At 41.2% G+C, this 18,197-nt stretch overlaps 1 protein-coding gene across 3 annotated transcripts; it reads right to left on the reverse strand.

The window, feature by feature from the left end:
• Positions 1–3,237: 3,237 nt before the first annotated feature.
• smad5 (SMAD family member 5) lies at positions 3,238–13,717 on the reverse strand. 3 transcript variants are annotated; one of them, XM_026186794.2, is made up of 7 exons: positions 13,408–13,717; positions 8,821–9,765; positions 7,429–7,719; positions 6,376–6,483; positions 5,009–5,230; positions 4,670–4,926; positions 3,238–4,327 (listed from the first exon to the last, which is right to left on the reverse strand). In XM_026186794.2, exons 2-7 carry the CDS (start codon positions 9,221–9,223, stop codon positions 4,184–4,186), a joined length of 1,425 nt encoding a protein of 474 aa, XP_026042579.1. In that variant the 5' UTR covers positions 9,224–9,765; positions 13,408–13,717; the 3' UTR covers positions 3,238–4,183. The 3 variants fall into 3 exon arrangements, with proteins under 3 accessions (XP_026042579.1, XP_026042588.1, XP_026042570.1); XM_026186803.2 differs by lacking the exon at positions 13,408–13,717 and adding an exon at positions 12,869–13,019 and having other exon boundaries at positions 6,379–6,483; XM_026186785.2 differs by lacking the exon at positions 13,408–13,717 and adding an exon at positions 12,869–13,019.
• Positions 13,718–18,197: the final 4,480 nt, after the last annotated feature.

Raw genomic sequence — 18,197 nt, forward strand, 5'->3', positions numbered from 1 at the left:
GGTTGGTAAAATTATTTTGACGCAAGACCAATTTGTGTGTCTCACGACATGCTTGTGTTCTTATGTCCGGTAATCGCTATAAAAAGCAGATAGAGGGACGCTTAATTTACAGTATTTAGTCACGACTTAATATTAGTGTTTGACCCCTATATCGCGTAACAGTGTTTGTAGGTGCGGTTTGTTTCACTCTACTGTATTGTTAAGCGACGCACCTTTTAGGATATTTACGGTAAATAGAAACGTGGACCAATAGGAAGTTGACTGGCTGATGCGTCGTTGGTTAACGCTTCAGGTCTGGCGGTGAAAAACTGTAAAAAGGGCAACTTGCTATTCTGTAACCTCCTGTACTCATTGTGCCTATTTTTGTTTATTTATAAGCTCAGGTAGACACGTATACACACACACACACACATAGGTGAAAAATATTTGTGCTATGTTGTTATTCAGAGCTGATTATAGATTTGAATAAAGCTTCCTGAAAGATTTATTGAAAAATTTCCTTTAACTTGAATTGTTTCTAAAGGTTCTGCGTGTACCTACCTCATGAATATGAAGGAATCCTGCATGCTGTCCTTATTGAGACATGCTGCATGAAATACAGAAATATCAACAAACATTTCAACATTTTTTAAGTTCTCCATTTCAGCCAACAAGTGCTCTAAAACACTAGCATCCCCAGGCTTCTACCTTTCTACCTATAAAACCCGGAGAGCAGTCAAATGGTGGAAGTGGAAGCTAAATTGGCTAGTCATTCATATGTATATTAGGCTGTTAAGTAGGAATTCTGGAGGGTGGGGGAGTGGAGTGTTTCAGTTTGCCATCTTGGGGAGAAATCAACACACATGGGTGTATGTCCTTTGTTGCTGACATTTATTGATTAAAAACAGTACAAAAAACCAACCATTTGTACACATATTTACAAATAATTCAACATTGTCAGCAATCACTCACAATCCTGGCACTGCCATGGTACCTGTAGTCTGCATTTACCACATGTGTATCTTTTGCAGTGAACACATCGCACAGTGGCCTGATTTTTCTTGCATTTGTGTTTGACCTGACACGTGGCTCTTTTTCCAGGGCTAGGTGTGGAGGGTTCTGCCCGAAGCAACTGATCTTTTCTTGCCTTCTTCGCAGCTACATGAGAGTGAGCCAACTCTGTTGCAAGCGCCACCAGGAAGTCCACCCGTCTTTCCTTCGTCCCGGTGCATGCTTGATACAGCACATGTGCATTCAGTGCTGCCATGTCAATCATGTTATAAGACACGGCGACTGGCCAGCGCCGTGTTCCTTTGCGGACAGTGTACTCCCGAACCATCTGGTCCATCACATCCACGCCACACTTTGTTTTGTTGTAAAGGGTGACAGTGTTTGGCTTCCTTTTGGTGGTGTTATCAGTCTGAACCACGCTGTGCATGCTGCTAAGAATATAGACTGTCTTCTTCCGTTTGGCCGCATACGCCGTCAGCGTGGCAGCAGAGGTTGAAAACACCTAAGAAATAAGATAAATTGTTATTTTCATAGCCCTTTTACACACAATGAAACACATAAACATAGAACCACAAAAGACCTGCAACATACCTGAGTGGTGAATACATTGCGATCTGTCTGTCTAGTGGATTGAGGAATTTCCCTGCGAATCTTGTTGACTGTGCCGAGGATGGTGGTTTTCCGTCTAAGAAGTTTTTGTGCCAGTGAAAGCGATGTGAAAAAATTGTCCGTGGTAACATTTCTGCCCTTGTCTAGGAATGGTTCCATCAGCCTCATTACTACATTTTCAGAAAGTCTCTCCCCAGTGGGACGACTGGGGTCCTTGCCAAGATATGGGAAGACATTGCAAATGTACTTGGATTTTAGGTCGCAAGCCACCCAAAACTTGATCCCAAACTTGTCAGGTTTACTTGCAATATACTGCAGGAAACAGCACCGAGTCTTTGATGGGAAAAGCTGTTTATCAATGGTGATATGTAGACCAGGGTTGTAGCACGTGATGCAGTTGGTGACAAATGATCCCCACACACTGGAAATTGCAGCAAACTTGTCAGTCTTTGCTCGATCACAGCGGGTGGACTTGTCATCAAAGCGTAGGTGTTGCATGATGTTTTGGAAGCGGTTTCGTGCCATAATTCCAATTATCTGTGGGTTTCCCAGGTTTGCTGACCAGCAGTCATTTACAGATGGAAGCCTGCAAACCCCCCGCAAGATCACAATTGCAATAAATGCCATTAGGATTGTGAGTGATTGCTGAAAATGTTGAAATGTACTCACTCACTTTTTATCATTATTTGTAAATATGTGTACAAATGGTTGGTTTTTTGTACTGTTTTCATCAATAAATGTCAGCAACAAAGGACATACAAAGGACATGTGTTGATTTCTCCCCAAGATGGCAAACTGAAACACTCCACTCCCCCGCCCCCTCAATCACTCACCCCCACTCCCCTCCCTCCAGAATTCCTAGGTAACGACCTAATATACATATGAATGACTCCAGCATTTGACTGACTGCTCTCCGGCTTTTAAAGGTAGAAACGCAAAATGATGACTCCGCGGGGGTCTAAGGTAGAAAACCAAAATGACTGCTCTCCGGGGGTCTAAGGGTCTAACCTCATGGAAAGCAAAAAGAATGCTATTCTTGTATAACAGATTTATTGACACTAAGCCGTACTGTAAACAGAAATAAGCTGTGGACTTTGTGTACTTAATCTTTCAGTCATTACAATTCACTGTCCTTTATGAGTTTACCACGGTGACAGTGTATTTTCACAACCCTTTACATCTAATAAAGGCTATTCAAAGCAATCAGCCATAGATAGAATGATTCCATAGAGAAAGCTGGATGCTGTGTCATCAGTTTTCATTATCAGAACAAACCACTGTGTACGGTGAATCCATCTGCTCACGTATGTTTTGACTGATTGTCGCCAATTTGCCAAGACCAGACGTAAGCACAGAACAATAAGCTATCGCTGTTATCAACTGGTAACTTAAAGACATTTTTGTTACCTGAAGTAAAAATAAAAACTTGACTTTAGAAAAAAAGAAAGAAATAGAAACAGTATTTTTACTTAAAACAAAAAGAAAAACAAGAGGAAAATAAAATAAAAATTCACAGGAAATGCCTTTGTCCAACACAAGCAGGAGATTGTTGCACACTGAGGTTATCGTCTCTATGCGACTGAGCCAAAAGTCAAAAATTTAAAAACAAAAACACTTAAAAGTACAAAACTAAAATTATTCCGTTACCAGACAACCCCTTTATTTCATTGAGCAAAGGAGGTCAAATTATTTATCAACATAATGCCTTGGTACCCACGCCAAACCCATCCAACATGCCTCCATAAAATTCATGAGTGCACAATATTGTTAATACAGTGAGTATGGAAAATACAGCCACTCTTACTTGAACACGAGAGTACAAACAAGAATCAATAATGATGGCGTCCACTTTCTGATTATATCATATATGACTACTTCTATTACGATAGATGTAACATTCACAATGTTGTTAGCTTATGGCATGTTAAACTTGTTCAGTGATTGATCTCCCATATCAAAAACTATCAGGTTGGCATACATAACTTTCTTAAAAGGCAGTAGCTCAGTGTTCAATTCTAGCAGTAGAGACTATAAAAAGAAAGCATGTTATATCTGAGTCTAATGGTAAACATAGTCATGTCTATATCTTTATTGTAAATATTTGACATTGAGACAACAATGTAAGAAAAGTGTTTTGTAAAATTTCAAATTGTCAAGACACAAGGCAGAGTAGTGAAACAGTTCCGCTTCATTAAAAACTACACATATGGAGAAACAAAAAGTTATTCGTCAAACAATAAAACTTGATGCAAAAAAAAATTAACATTTGACAGATTCAAGCTTGACAATGGAGCCCTCAGTTCTTGTAGGTATTGTAGCATTGTCAAGCAGTAGTGTGTCCATGTCGTCACTGCTACTTGGGCATATTCTCATCTTTCTCCAGGTATTTTCTTGCAACATTGATGCCATTTCAACAACTGGATGCTGGCTGCAGGTGCTGTTGAATTATTAGCCAATCCCTTCCCAAAGTAAGTGTAAACAGTTCAGCCATTAAGACTGTTTTAAATTAGAAATCATTGAGGGGTTTTGGGGGCGAGGGGGGTGATTTTCATAACGGGTCTCCCAGGCTCTCACAAGTCCAGTATTAGGACACAGAAGAGATTGGGTTGAGAGGAGAACCCATTTGTGTTAGCACTTTGTCTAGCCACTGAAGCGGCCCGTGCAGGTGCACTTCGATCCAGCAGGGGGTGCTGGTGACATCCTGTCGATGATACTCTGCTCCCCAGCCCTGTGGAGGGAAAACACAAAAAAAAAAACTAAAGGTACACCATATTACACAATGACAGTGACTGATGATGTTTGCACTTATTAAATCAAGCAAAAGTGTGGCTGGTATTGTTTTCACCGTGTGTGTGTGTGTGTCTCATCATGACTAGAGAAATCTACTGTAACAGAAACTACCAAATAGGTGTACTTCTTGGAGTACTTTGGTAGGCTGTTTTTCTGACTTTCTTATAGCAAAAAGAAAGTCAGGTTTTGAAGTGCTTGTGGTCTGACTCACAATTAGTGAGGAATCAAGAAATTACCGAGAACGTCTTCATTCGACTTGTGTACAGCATGAAACCCTTACCTTGACAAAGCTCATCCTAATTGTACACATCTTGGTAAGCTCATAGACGGCCTCAAAGCCATGGTTAACCGACTGAGCCAGAAGTTGAGCAAACTCTTGGTTGTTGAAAATCTTCAGGCTACATCCACTGGGGATCTTGCACACAGTGGTAGGGTGGAAGCCGTGGTGGTAATTACAGTTACGACTCTGAACAAAAATGCTGGTGTCGCTGAGGCACTCTGCATACACCTCCCCTCCCACATAGTACAGGTGCACTCCTGGACAACAAACAAAAGTGTAAGAACATTTAATCACCATCATTTCCTTATTTCCTACTCTTACTGGGGTTATTAGTCATACCTTTGCCAATGTGTCTGCGGGTGTTCTCGATTGTGGAGTTGCGGTTGACGTTGGACAGCAGTCCGAGGCAGAAGCGGTTTTTGTTGTTTGAGGGGTCAGTGAAGCCATCCACGAGCACACTGGTGGATGAAGCGTGGTAAGCCTCTCCGACACGATTGTTAAGTTCATAGTAGACAATAGAGCACCAGTGACTGGGCTCCTCATACTCCACTGGCTGCACATCTGCAAACAATAGGTAAGATCAACAGATGTTGAACATGGATTTGAAATGAATTCAGACAATCCAGACAGTACACGACTGCGTGGTTAAATAAACTACAAGATTTATTAATTATTACGGTTAAAGAGGAAAAGTAACCAGGAGCAAAGCTCTGTTAACCCAACTCATGTAAAACTACATTCAATGAGGTTACCTCAACTAGCTCTAAAAGACCAGTCCTAACATATGGTCTACACCAACAGTCTGGTCAGAGATCATGCAAGTTTAAATAAATCCAAAGCTGTCACATCTTTCTTATTTCTGTAGTACAATGATGTGATGCTCCATAGAGGCTCTAATTTAGTCAACCTACATAGACTCACTCCCGACTTCAGCTCTCATAAACCAAATACTGCTGGTAGACATGAAGTGTAGCGATACTTGTGCTTCAGTAAAATGTTGTTATACAGAGATTTACAAGCACCAGGTAAATCTCAGTAATGTGTGAACTGTTTTTGGCAAGGGCCTGAAAAATGTCAAAGCCCTGCATATCAGCTTAAAAAGGTTGTCAAAACACCTTTTAAATGTGGGCACAGCAAAACACTGACAGAGTCAATAGTCCAAGTGATATTAAAACATCTTTTCCTAAATATAACCATGAATGTAACAGAGAGCTGCTTCGCACTTATCCAATAAGAGTGTTCTGTTAAATGAGTCAAAGGACTTGAAACTGTTATGTTTAGGTTTAAGCATAATAGCTTATAAATAGGGGGTCATGACAGCACATTGGACAAAACGTTTGATTTAGTAGAGTCGTACCGCAGCTGCCCAACCTCACATAACCCTCCTAGAGACTTATCTGGGTCTCAAACACGAGAACTTTCACACATTTGACAAATGGGTTAACTTAACCACTACAACTGAAAGATATAAACCAGGTTTAATGGAAGATTGTGTAAAAAGTGTCCCATAAACTAAAACGGAGACAGCACTACTTGGATTTGAAGAGAAAAAAAAATGAGGAAGAAACAAGACCTTTGTAAATTAAACTCTGTTCATAATTTAACAGCTAGTTAAAGAGGAAAGGAAACTTATACATGAAGCTGAGATATACCAACAGGTTTGGTATATTTTTGCTACTGTCAGTATAACTGTGAGCACATCTCACCACCTCTGGCAATGCTCTGCGGTACCAGGCTGCTGTTCGTTTCCATGGACTGGGGCTCCTGGCCGATCGGCTCATCAGGGGGCATGTAGGCTGGTGGTGGGGTGTCAGCTGAGACATTAAGAGAGACATTAGTGGGACCAGTTGCTGCTGCTGACAAATGTACTCTCTCTCTCTTACGCACACAAAATCCCCTTAGACACTCCTTAGAACAATCATGACAAGATCTGTACCCCGGAAATGGTGTCAGATTACACACATCCCTCATTTGCTAAGCCACATGCTAACCCATTCCCAACAGATGCAACATGAGCTTTTCAAGCCCTTAGTGAAGCATACAGGAAACAAAACATCTACTTAAAACTGCAACAAGGACATTTCAGTGGATCATGATGCTTGTCAGCATTCAAAAAGCCAACCAAAGCTTTGCAGGATAAATAACTTAAATCCTAAATTGCTGTTAAAAACAAAAAACAAACAATTTAAAAACAAAACAAAAACCACCCCTTTTTGCCAGACTGCCTTAAATCACTGGATGTGTCAGCAGATCTGGAGTGAAGCAGAGTCTAGACCAGTGGTTCTTAACCTTGTTGGAGGTACCGAACCCCACCAGTTTCATATGCGCATTCACTGAACCCCTCTTTAGTGAAAAATAAAATATGATTTTTTTCAAATTCAAGACATAGATATGTTTTTTATTGGTGCACAAAATGAGCGGTGCATGTCACGGTGGAGGGTCTGCTGAACCCCTGAGACCGACTCACCAAACCCCTAGGGTTCGATCGAACCCAGGTTAAGAACCACTGGTCTAGACTAAGAGCATCAGTGCTGGTGGATGGAACTGGATTCGCCTGGCTACATCATTTGTTTTTTCACCATACAACTGTAAACAGACTCCCCCCCCCCTTGCATTATGCAACTTGAAAAACAGAAATCCTGAGAGACCAGTGTTTATCAAAAGTCAGACATTTGTTGGCTACATGACAGTGACAATTCAGAAAAAACAATGGTTTGGCAACTTTCCCAGGGTTAGGTGGAGGAGTGTATTTGGTGTACCTGGGAGTTGGAATGGACTTGAGGGCCCCGAACTGGCAGGAGAGTTTGGATAAGTACCAGAGCTGGCTGGAGAAGGAGGATATGGAGAGTTGGGAGAAATGGAAAAAGAGCTGCCGCCACCTCCACCTCCTCCACTGCTGCCACCCCCATTGTGCGGCTGTTGGAAGGACTCTGGATAGGTGGCATTCAGGGGCATGTGTGGCTCGTTGTGGGTGAGGTTACGGAACTGTACCAGCAAGCTGTGCTGTGGGTTGAACTCGCTGTGCCGTGGTACCAGGACAGGAGGAAGCACTGGATGGAAGAAGAAAAATGAATTAAACAAGTGAGAAACTGCACACATGATGTATCACCATGTGAAATTCACAATTCATGAAAACTAAGTTTTTAAGGAGTAGGGCAAGCCCAAAACAATTAAAATTTACATGAAAATAATTAAAACCAGAAAGCAGCATAGATTAATCTTGTAGAGGCTGAAAATACCTAATGTGTAGAACACTGTATATGCTGAGATCGTTATTACAGTATTTTAATATGATTTTAATAATGCTACTATCAAAAATAACTGAAGGAATTCCAACCTGTATGTTGAAATAGAGATGACTGAACAACAACAGTGAGTCTTGAAATGTTATTTTTAGCTCTTGATACATAAGAACAAGATGTTCTTCACATCTAATTTTACCCTTAAAAAGGATTGAAGGTTTCCCTTTGCAAGATATTACTCTGACTTTAAGAGTCCAGGCTCCAAGGCTGAAATATAGTCTTCTCACCGACAAGTGATCTGCATCTTTGAACCGGTCAATACAGACCTTGCAATCCTGAACCAGTGTAGTATCAGAAAGCCTGTATCTTTAGGGTCATCCATGGGTGTGTAAGTGTATATGATGGGGTGTGGGAGAAAAGGGGGAAGGGGGGGTTAAGTGATGTGAAAGTGCTGGGAGTTTAGTCTGAGTGGTTTATGCGTTTAGTACACTGCTTTCTGATGCCACACCCAATCTGGAATGCCTGAGGCATATAATCTAATAAGACTCCCAGAGCTAGTGATATTGATTTTCTGTGAAATGGAGGGGGCGGGCAGAAAAGGCCTGTGTGATGACAGCCTCCTGACCTTTGTAGATTTGTTTACCAGCTCTACAGTTTACTGAGAGATGTGCACAGTTCTAAATTGCTTTAATCCATCTTGTATTTGAAAGTTAAAAGGCAAAAAGCAAAACGAAACAATAGGCTAGAAATGTTAGAAACACTGCAAATAAACCAATTATGTGATGACTATGCCTCACAGAACACAGGTTTAATCGTATATACAACAACCATTAACATTACATGTCTGTTTAAATATAAAAGCTAAGGTTGATTAAACAGAACCTGTTTAAGGTGAGAAAAATTACATACCAGGGCTCTCCACTCTCTTGTAGTGATATGGGTTTATGCACACCTCCTTCTGTTTGGAGCCAAACGGATACTCGCAAATGTCCAGAGGCTTGAGCTCATGGTGGGACTGTAGATCCGGCCAGCGCCACACTCTGCAGTAGATAACATGAGGAAGACCCTTCCTGTGGGAAACCTGCAGCCGGCCGTCCAGTGATCTTGGAATGGTAACACACTTGCTGGGCTGTCCAGGGCAGCTCAGCGCTTTCTCCAGGTCTTCCATGGCACCCTTCTTCTTCTTCAACTTTTTCACAAGTGCATCAACTGCCTTTTCTGCCCATTTCTCTTCCTCGTCTCCCTGTTTCCAGCCGAGCAGGCGCCTGACTGTCGGACTTGTGAAGGAGAACAAACTAGACATGGAAGTCATTCTGCAAGTTGTAGTGCAGGTAAAAGAGAGGAACTTTCCTTCGCGATGACACTGGGCCTATGCAAGGGGGCCAAAAATCAGTCAGCAGGTAATCTCCAAAGAACGTTATTAACCCAACACAGTCTGTGAGCGTGTGATCAACAAAAGAAGTTGCTTGAGAGGGTAATATAAGTGTGCAAGTATGAAAAGCCAACACCGATGAGGGGTGGGGTGAGGGGAGAGGAGATTTTAGCCTTGTCTGACCAAGGACAGGAAGCAGGGGAGGGCCAGGAGTGAGCAAGCAGGACGCAGCTGCTGCTGCTCAGGAAGGGCCCTCCAGCAAGCTGTCCGGAGTTGGGTCACTACCACTGATGGAGAGGGGGGGTGTAGTCTGTAGGAGCTCAAATCAGGACTTATGTTGAACTGATACACTGCAGCAGGCCTCACTGGTGCAAGTCTGACACACGTCTTATAAGGAAGTGCTCATTTCTTGAGAACTACCAATGCTCTTTTGGCTAACTTCATTCAAATCGCCCACAGTCAGGGTTTCCTCTGTCAGCCTTCTGCAAAACACAAAAGATCAGAGAAAGAACAAGAACACATGTAAAGTTTGAAATTACTGTTATCTAGATGAACAAGCAAGCCTTTCTAAACATTTTTATAGCAACTGTTACAGTTTTTTGTTTAATGACATGAAACAGTCTTTATGGCAACCCACTTAGAGAAGCACTATTCTCGATCCATGGGGTGGGGGTTTGGGAATTCAAGAAAACCCTTTGTGCTATTTTTGATCTGACACATTTCCACAGAAACGCCACCATCACTACTTAGATGACTCAGTTATGTGAAACGCGTTCCATCTCAAACTCGAGATCAATCATGCACATGGAAAACACTTAACAGCCATATGGCCTAAAATGCATCTAACATGATCATTTGTCACACAACAAGCAATTCTGCAGAAAGGCAGCTACAGAGTGCTCAAGGCCAACTCCCCATTTAAACAAAATAAGGAAAGCAGTTTGGATCGGGACCAAAATTTAATGAGCTCTTTTTAAAGTGGCACCTCTTCAAGTTTCAGGACATTCTGCTTTTGGTGGACTCATGCTTAGAGGCAGACACACAGCTGTGATCACACTGGCAGAGGAAAGAGCAGAATAGATGCTACAGTCGGACTAACAATGATTGCTGAACTGACTGGTACAAGTTATGCCACATAAGGGAAAAACTCTTAAGGCAGCATGTGGAGAATCTACTTTAAAAAAATAAATAAAAGAAAATCTGTTTTTTGCCTAGTGAAGTCTCAGCCAATTTTTGAACTACTTTTCAAATAAATAACATGACAGTTGAGACAAAATACTGACCTCTCTCTTCAGTATTTGCACTGGGAAAGGAAAAAAAAAAAAAAAAAAAAGTAAAACTAAGAGTTGCTGATTACCCCTCACTACTGATGCACTGCACCAAGATACCTTTGTCTCAGACTGCTCTAGAGATGTTGGGGAGTTCGGGCAATTATGACATATAACACTTCAATCCCCTTCATACAGACAGAGCAGACAGAGGGTCAACACATGCAGCCTGCAGCAGCAGCTGTTTGGGCTGTGAAACTGGCCTTAGTCAAAAAGGATGTAACCACAAAGAGCTGCTTCCTCCCTCATCCCATCTCTGCCCAATCCCTCCCTTCCAGCTAACAGCTGTCCAACAGCACTGCACTCACTCCCATTACTCATTGTTCTCCACACACATGAAAGCAGAGAGAAACATCCTAAAGCAGGACACACACACACCGAAAAAAAACCCATATCAACATGTAAATGTTGGGAGCTTTTCTGGAAGTCACCAGGCCACATTAAAGCAGTTCTTCCTACATGTGGATAGGCCTTTTTCAGATTCCAAGTGACACACAAGTTCATGGTTCAGTTGGTAAAGACAAGTAATCAATTTACACATCCAAACTTGTGGATAAACACACTGTAGCTACAAAGACTACATTAAATAAGATTTCTCATGCCAATCCTTCAGATAAAGCTGAGCTTTTCAAAAGACAAACAGTTCACGACGATAGCTTATTCTCTGTGTCAAATCAGTCTCGACTAAAGTATGTTTAACCAGATTCAGACAGATATCAGTGGGCTGATATTGGCCTATCACAGATTTATCTGTAGTTTACAGTACTGGCATGTTAATAACAACACCATCGGTTTCCATTTTTATTACAACTAGTTCCATGTGCGTGCGTGAGAAGAATAGCAACAAATACATCTACGCCAAGATCCCCCCCCCCCCCTTTTTTTTAAACACCCTAAAAATACTACCCACTATCAGTTAGGGTGCTATGTATTTTACAACATCGCACTTTGACAAGTACTTATTTGTTAACCCTCAGTAAAGGTGGCTTACATTCTTACAAAAATGACCATGAGTTTACTCTTTGTGGAACCAATTTAGTATGACAGGGATTGCTTGCCAGATATATAAAAACTATTAAAGGGCAAAAACACAAAACAAAACACTACAACACCACACCACTGGGATTTCTTAACTAGTTGTTCCCAAGTCGAGTTTCATTTCCCCAAGCATAAAATACCTTTTTTAAAATAGCCTAATATAACAACCAAAGGTTAAGACTTGTGGATCAGTCGTGTTTAAACGGGTAGTAAAATCGTCAAAATCCCGCTATGACCCAGGGAAAACTCTTTATGAATCACAGAAAATATATAGGTCATAGATGCATTAAGAAAATGCATATACACATATGTACATGGATACAACATTTTAAAAAATACCATCTCCAAGCATGGCGGGAAACAATGAGATGTACTTTAATAATAGGAAGTGCACCCCAGAAGCTTCTCAAATCGTTGATAGATATTCATCAGTTTGGGCTGCTCTGGATTACACGCCTGAGAAATTCCTTTAATCCCGTTTAAAAGATGTCTACATAAAACGCACACAGCAAGCAAAACAAAAAGACAAAAAAAACTTCCAAAAAACTGGAAAACCTGACAACACTACTTTGTTTAACAGCGTGTAATCCGTCTTTAACGCTTGTCAAACATGAAGTAACACGGAACAGACAATATGGAAGGACGATTCAGTACCCCCCCCCCCCAACCAGAGAAAGAGAGAAAAGGCATTCAGAAAGACGCATCTAATTATACACAGACCCCAGAAACAGCAATAAAAATAGCTTTTAGTACTGCTCCAAGTGCTCCACGAAAATACACACGGTCACAATATAATATAATATCCCACTGGCATTAGCTAACTCTGGTATGTAGCAACTTGATGTAAGTAGCATCGAGATTTTGCTAACTAGCTTAGCTTGCTTTCACAGAACACATCTTGTTTAGCGTGAAGTTTTTAATTAAACACCTCATAACAACCATCTACATAAGAGTCTACCATAATCGTTTTATCATCAAGTATAACTTGGGGAGTCATCGTATTCAGCCTCTTAGTAGTTTGACAACGTTTACTTCAGCCTTCCTCCTCTTCCTCCATTCCAGAAACTTTTTGAACTTCTCACAACTGAAGCTAAGCTATGTTAGCTGTTAGCCAAGCTCTCCGAGGGGAACGGAGCGCCGAGCCTCTCTGTGTCCTGCTGATGTAGCTCCCTGGAGTTCAAGTCTACTCTCTTATTTCAACCGTTAAATAACCACATACCTTTCAACAATGCGTACGAATCATGACAGTGATCTTTCTTGCAAACATTTAGCCCGTAATCCCAACTTGTGTATACATTTCTTTCGTTTTCAGAGCCCCTTCGTTCCGTCTCTCCGTGCCATGTCCTCCAGATTCTGGAGTGAAATAGTCTGGGAAGGCGGAGTAAATATCGCTCCGCTGTCCCAACAAACTAGTGCTCGCTTTGGCGTTAATGTCCGTGAGGATTTAGTTTCTTACTGCGAAGACACTAAACATTAACACTACTTTTAAACAGCTTTTAATGTACCACTAAGCATGACCCACAATCGCTTACTTTTCTAAAAAAAAAAAAAAAAAATCAGGTCACTTTTCTTGAGTATAGGTCAGATTGTTCCAAGTGAGCTAACTTTTCTCCATCTTGACATTTGCGACCCGAATATCGAAAATATAACGTTAAATGATACGCCGGCAGCTAAAAACGTATAAGAAATGAAAGTGAAACGTTTCCATTTATTCTTTTCTGCTTTTGATGTTTAAGTGATTGAAGCTGGACGTCTTACGGTGGTCGTGCTGCGGCTCTGGAACGTCTCACAAGTTGCTGGCTCCACTCAGTCTGGAGGGCTGCGGTTTGTTGTGTATTGTTGTCCTTTATAGTCACTTGTTCGACACTTCGCCAGCCCTCGCGATGTTAACCCTTTGAACCTGAGGAATCAAAACAGAACTAAATATTCCACGACGATTCCCGTAGACGAACCGCTACTTTCTCACAGGACAGTGTCGAAGCTGCGGATTCTTCATTCAGTCTGCGGACTCCGAATGAAATGCAGTGCGCGTGCTCTGCCACTAGCGAGCACCCGACAACCTCACGAGGAATATCACAGCCTACTGGTTTGCTTTATAAAGTGGGATTCTCCCGATTCCTTCCTCCCATCCCATTGGGATAGTCACTTCAACAAAGAAGTGTTCAAGTGAGTTAACCAGACCTACAGCATTTGTAAATAAAAACGTAAGATATATGTATTTTTTAAAGGTGGATTAATACTTTTCTTCACAAACTAAAATGACTTGATCGTTTGCTGATTGTCAGGCTGAGCTTTAATGGGAAACCAACCACAGTAGTTTCTGAGATTTTTTTTTTTATAAGACTCAACAGTGAGCATCAGTGACCTTCAGTGGGCCAGCGTGGGCAGCCAAGTCTGAAGTCACCTGTCTATGAGTTGTATCAAAGTGTTACAGGAAACACTATAGCAGTGGGTTTGGGGACCACTTTATTTTGTTGCTGACATCACTGCTCTCAGACAAAACACAACATGCTACATACCATCCAGACAAGATTACAGGCTGCCCCTAAGAATCCGTCATGCATTGACTCTGTAATCCTTTGCATGAGGAAAAATGACACACTCCTTCCTCCTCCGGGCTCTGTGAACGTGTCCCTTCTGGCTGTAAGTTATGCGTTCAAACGTGACCAGTGGAACTATCATATTTGTTTTTATAACAAATGGTAACCCCACTGTCGAACGGTTGCCGCAATGCAGCTTGGAGTTTACATTGGTCTAATTAAATATTCACAGCGGATGGTGACGTGAGCTCAGTCTGGAAATCACACTTACACTTAAGCTTGTGTATCAAAATGCAAGATATTCAAGAATCAAATGCATTATTATGTATGTATTCCCTTAATGCTTTCAAGGCAACTTCTATGGGGAAATTCCACCTGCAAATCATCATTGTGTAATGCTATTGATGCTTTGCAGGAGGAAAACTACTACTGACACTATTACAGTTCATGTCATTCAGGTGTACAAAGCTTTCTTTTTTCTATCAAAGGGGATATATTCAGTTTTTTTCTATTTTCTTATAAATATACACTTTTCAGAGATTTTGGTCCATACTGGCATATTGACATCAAAGTTAGTGGAGCTTGATTGCCTGCACGTTTATAACTAGAAGCTCCCGTTCTGTTACATCCCAAAGGTGCTCTACTGGAAAGAGTTCTGGTGACTGTGGAGGCCATTTGAGCACAGTGAACTCATTGTCATGTGAAACCAGATTGGAGTTTTGTGACATGATGCACTGTCCTACTGGAAGGAGCCATCAGAAGATGGGTACACTGTGGTCATAAAGGAATGAATATGGTCGGGAACTATACTCAGGTACGTTGTACCACCTCACGGCAAAAAGCGTGTCAAGAAAGTTTCCTCCACACCATTAGACCCACCAGTCTGAAGCGTTGATACGAGGCAGGATGGAGCCGTGATTTCATGTAGTTTCATGTAGTTGGCGTCTGAACTTGCCATCCAAATATTACAGCAGAAATTGTGACTCATCAGACCAGGCAACATCTATTGTCCAATTTTAGCGAGACTGTGTGAATTATAACCTCAGTTCCTTGTTCCTAGGTGACAGGAGTAGCACCAGTTGTGGTCTTCTGCTGCTGTAGCCCATCTGCTTCAAAGCTGGACATGTTGTGTGTTCAGAGATGCTCTTCTGTATACCTTGGTGGTAATTTGAGTTGCCGGCCATTCTCCTCTGATGTCAACAAGACATTTTCACCCAGAGAACTGCTGCTCACTGGATTTTCCCAGCAGTTTCTGAAATACTCAGAGCAGCCCATGTGGCACCAACAATAATGGCATGCTCAAAGACACTTTTTTCTTCCCTGTTCTGATGTTCCATTTGAACTTCAGAAGGTTCTCTTGACCATGTTTGACTATGATGGTCTATTAGACATGATCAAAGCTCGAAACAATTAGGTCAGATTAAATTGAAGTATTCCCTTCAAGGCAAAGGTTCAGGCTTCAGACAGTTTCTCAGCCCTTTGTGATGTAATAGAGAGATGTTCCCAATGGTGCGGTCACGCCAAGCAGTTTTAGCTTGGCGTGACTATATGAAAAAGTCTATACAACGAGGCAAACTGAAATAAATTTGCACAGCTGTTGGCCATACAGGTAACTCTAGGATAGCACAAGTTAAAACACATTTAGCTCTGGTGAAAAATTCTCTCTGGCCTGTGTTACGAAAAACCATCAGCTGGGATTTTCCTATGGGCTGCAGATTCTCTTCTGACGCCACCAACAGCCAAAATGTCACTGTAACTAGACAGTTACCAGTTGTACTCCCTTTTTGTCCTGGTGGCTGTCAGGGGCAAATATTTTCAGGTTTCCAACAAAGCAGACTTCACAGGAGCAATTAAACCTAAACTTTGCTTTGCAGTTGGTGCGAGTGCTGTTTAAACCTTTTTGTGAGGGGCAGCCAATCATAAGAAAGCGGGCTTGTGATAGCAGCTAAACTGATGGGCTGCACCAACTGAAATAATGATGATTTTTTTGAAACTGGGAATCATGCAAAGTCATTCTAGTAGTCTCCAATCAATAGATAAAAATAAATAAATAAATGGAGCACAATAGATCAGCTTCATGGACAGACAGGAGATTACAGATATACAAGTTGTATTTTTCTTATCAATAGGAAGTCTCACTGTTCAGTTAACTGGCTTTCCACTCCTTTTGTGGTTATAAAAACTTTTGTAGGTTTTGATAAGCCATCATCCGTGTGGTTCACTCACAGGTCAGCTGCCAGTGCAAGCAGTTTGATTGACAGGTGATCAAACAGGTTAAGTATACACTGTTCAGGTAGTATGCATTTGTTCAATATCTGTAGGTGATGAGCCAGTCTTTTGAACTGAACAAGCATGTAGTGTTGACATAGTTTTGAGCTGAACCCTTATGTGTCACACTGTTCTCTTTGACTGTCTGCCTATTCTGCCCGTCACAGTCAGCTACACAAATCCTCTTCCACCTTCTTCAAAAATAAAACTGCACAATGCATCACTTCCTGTTCAAAGGTTTTTTGTTTTTTGTTTTAAAAACCAAGCCAACGTCAGGCACATCGTGTTTAGAACAGCAAGTGAGTAACATATTCATGAACTGGCGGGAAGCTGAATCACAGCTGTGTTTGAAAACACACAGCAGTAAACTTGGTGGTCGGCCTCAAGACACCAAGGCGATTTTTGATTGGTTGGAGAAATTAACCCGTCCTGAATTTAGTCACACGCAAGACGATTGAGATCTGAAGAGTCGGTTGCTGCAATATTAGAGAGCTAGAAAGAATGCCGCCTGCGGATTGCTGGGAGCAACCATTCAAGGAAAAAAAAAAAATACTGTGAAGCCATCACTATCATCAATTTCTCCATGCACATAGTAAAAATGCTAGGTTATGTTTCAGCCAGCTACTTCAAATTGCTCTTTTTAAATCTACTTTATTTATTTTTTTGAAGAAAGTAAAACTCAGTTGTGCAACAAAGAGATACAAATACATTCACCATAAAATGAGTAGGTTTATTCGTTGTTCGTCCTTAAATGGATACCAACTTTTATAAAAATGATTTGCTGTTTTGTGGGTGAGTTTAAGTATCAATCAAGCCACTGACAGTGGTGGCTAAACAGTGCAGCATTAAAGAGAGACAAAGCCCCAATCCAGGTCTTATGGTACATCCATTCAGCCTCCACGTACGGTCTATGTTAAAGGGGATCTTTTATGCTTTTATATGCGTGTGTTGCAAATAACGAGGCCATCTGTGCAGGTAATCACTATGAGCCAAAAACGTCAGTGCTCTAAATGTTACAAATGCACAATGCTATTGTACAGGATGTATCAAAAAGAATAATCCCATTTTAAAGTGCTTTCATTCAATGTTCACAGGAAACAATCTAAACATGTACCATTTAGAAAGAGGGCATTCGTGAGTTTCACTTGGTTCCTGGTTGGTAGCATAACAACAACAGTGGCTGCAGAGACTGCAGACATACCCACAAAAGTAGGGCTCAAGTTTGACTTTCTTATGGATATAAAGTATGTGTCAGGTGTAGGGATGCATTGAGCAGTTGTGAGCATTGTGTGATCAATTTTACATTCAGCCATGCACTTTAAAGATTTAATTTTCTTCATGTCCTTTACTTTTAAAAATATAGCTTTTGGAAATCAGATGACTCTTTTGATACACCCTGTTCTCTTAATTATGTATAATGTCAGAAGTGGATCGCCCTAATATGGTTAGGTCATTTAAACAGGTCTGGCCGACACACTGTTCAAATCTTCCATTTATGAGAGTCAGCCAGTCAGAAGATAGTGTGCTTAATGAGACAGCGGCCATAAAGGGAGAGGCAAAAGTAAAAATTTAGAGCATAAAAGGTCCCCTTTAAATTTTGCAAACTACTTCTGTGTAGCCTCTCACTTACTACTTTGGTTTGTACTTTTGATTTTTTTTTTGCCAGAAACATTTAAACATTCTGCCAGAGTCAAGTGTCAAGATTACTTTAAAAATTACAGATTACACACTCAGTTGGTC

This window comes from Astatotilapia calliptera, chromosome 2 (genome assembly GCF_964374335.1).
Source record: "Astatotilapia calliptera chromosome 2, fAstCal68.1, whole genome shotgun sequence".
In the NCBI taxonomy this organism is placed as follows: Eukaryota; Metazoa; Chordata; class Actinopteri; order Cichliformes; family Cichlidae; genus Astatotilapia; species Astatotilapia calliptera.

Excerpts from the sequence above, each read along its gene's own strand:
- smad5 (XM_026186794.2), bottom strand. The coding sequence starts at position 9,223 with ATGACTTCCATGTCTAGTTTGTTCTCCTTCACAAGTCCGACAGTCAGG. Across the intron at positions 6,484-7,428 it reads AAGTCCATTCCAACTCCCAG|CTGACACCCCACCACCAGCC; the intron begins GTACACCAAATA and ends TTAATGTCTCAG. Across the intron at positions 4,328-4,669 it reads TTAGGATGAGCTTTGTCAAG|GGCTGGGGAGCAGAGTATCA; the intron begins GTAAGGGTTTCA and ends TTCCCTCCACAG.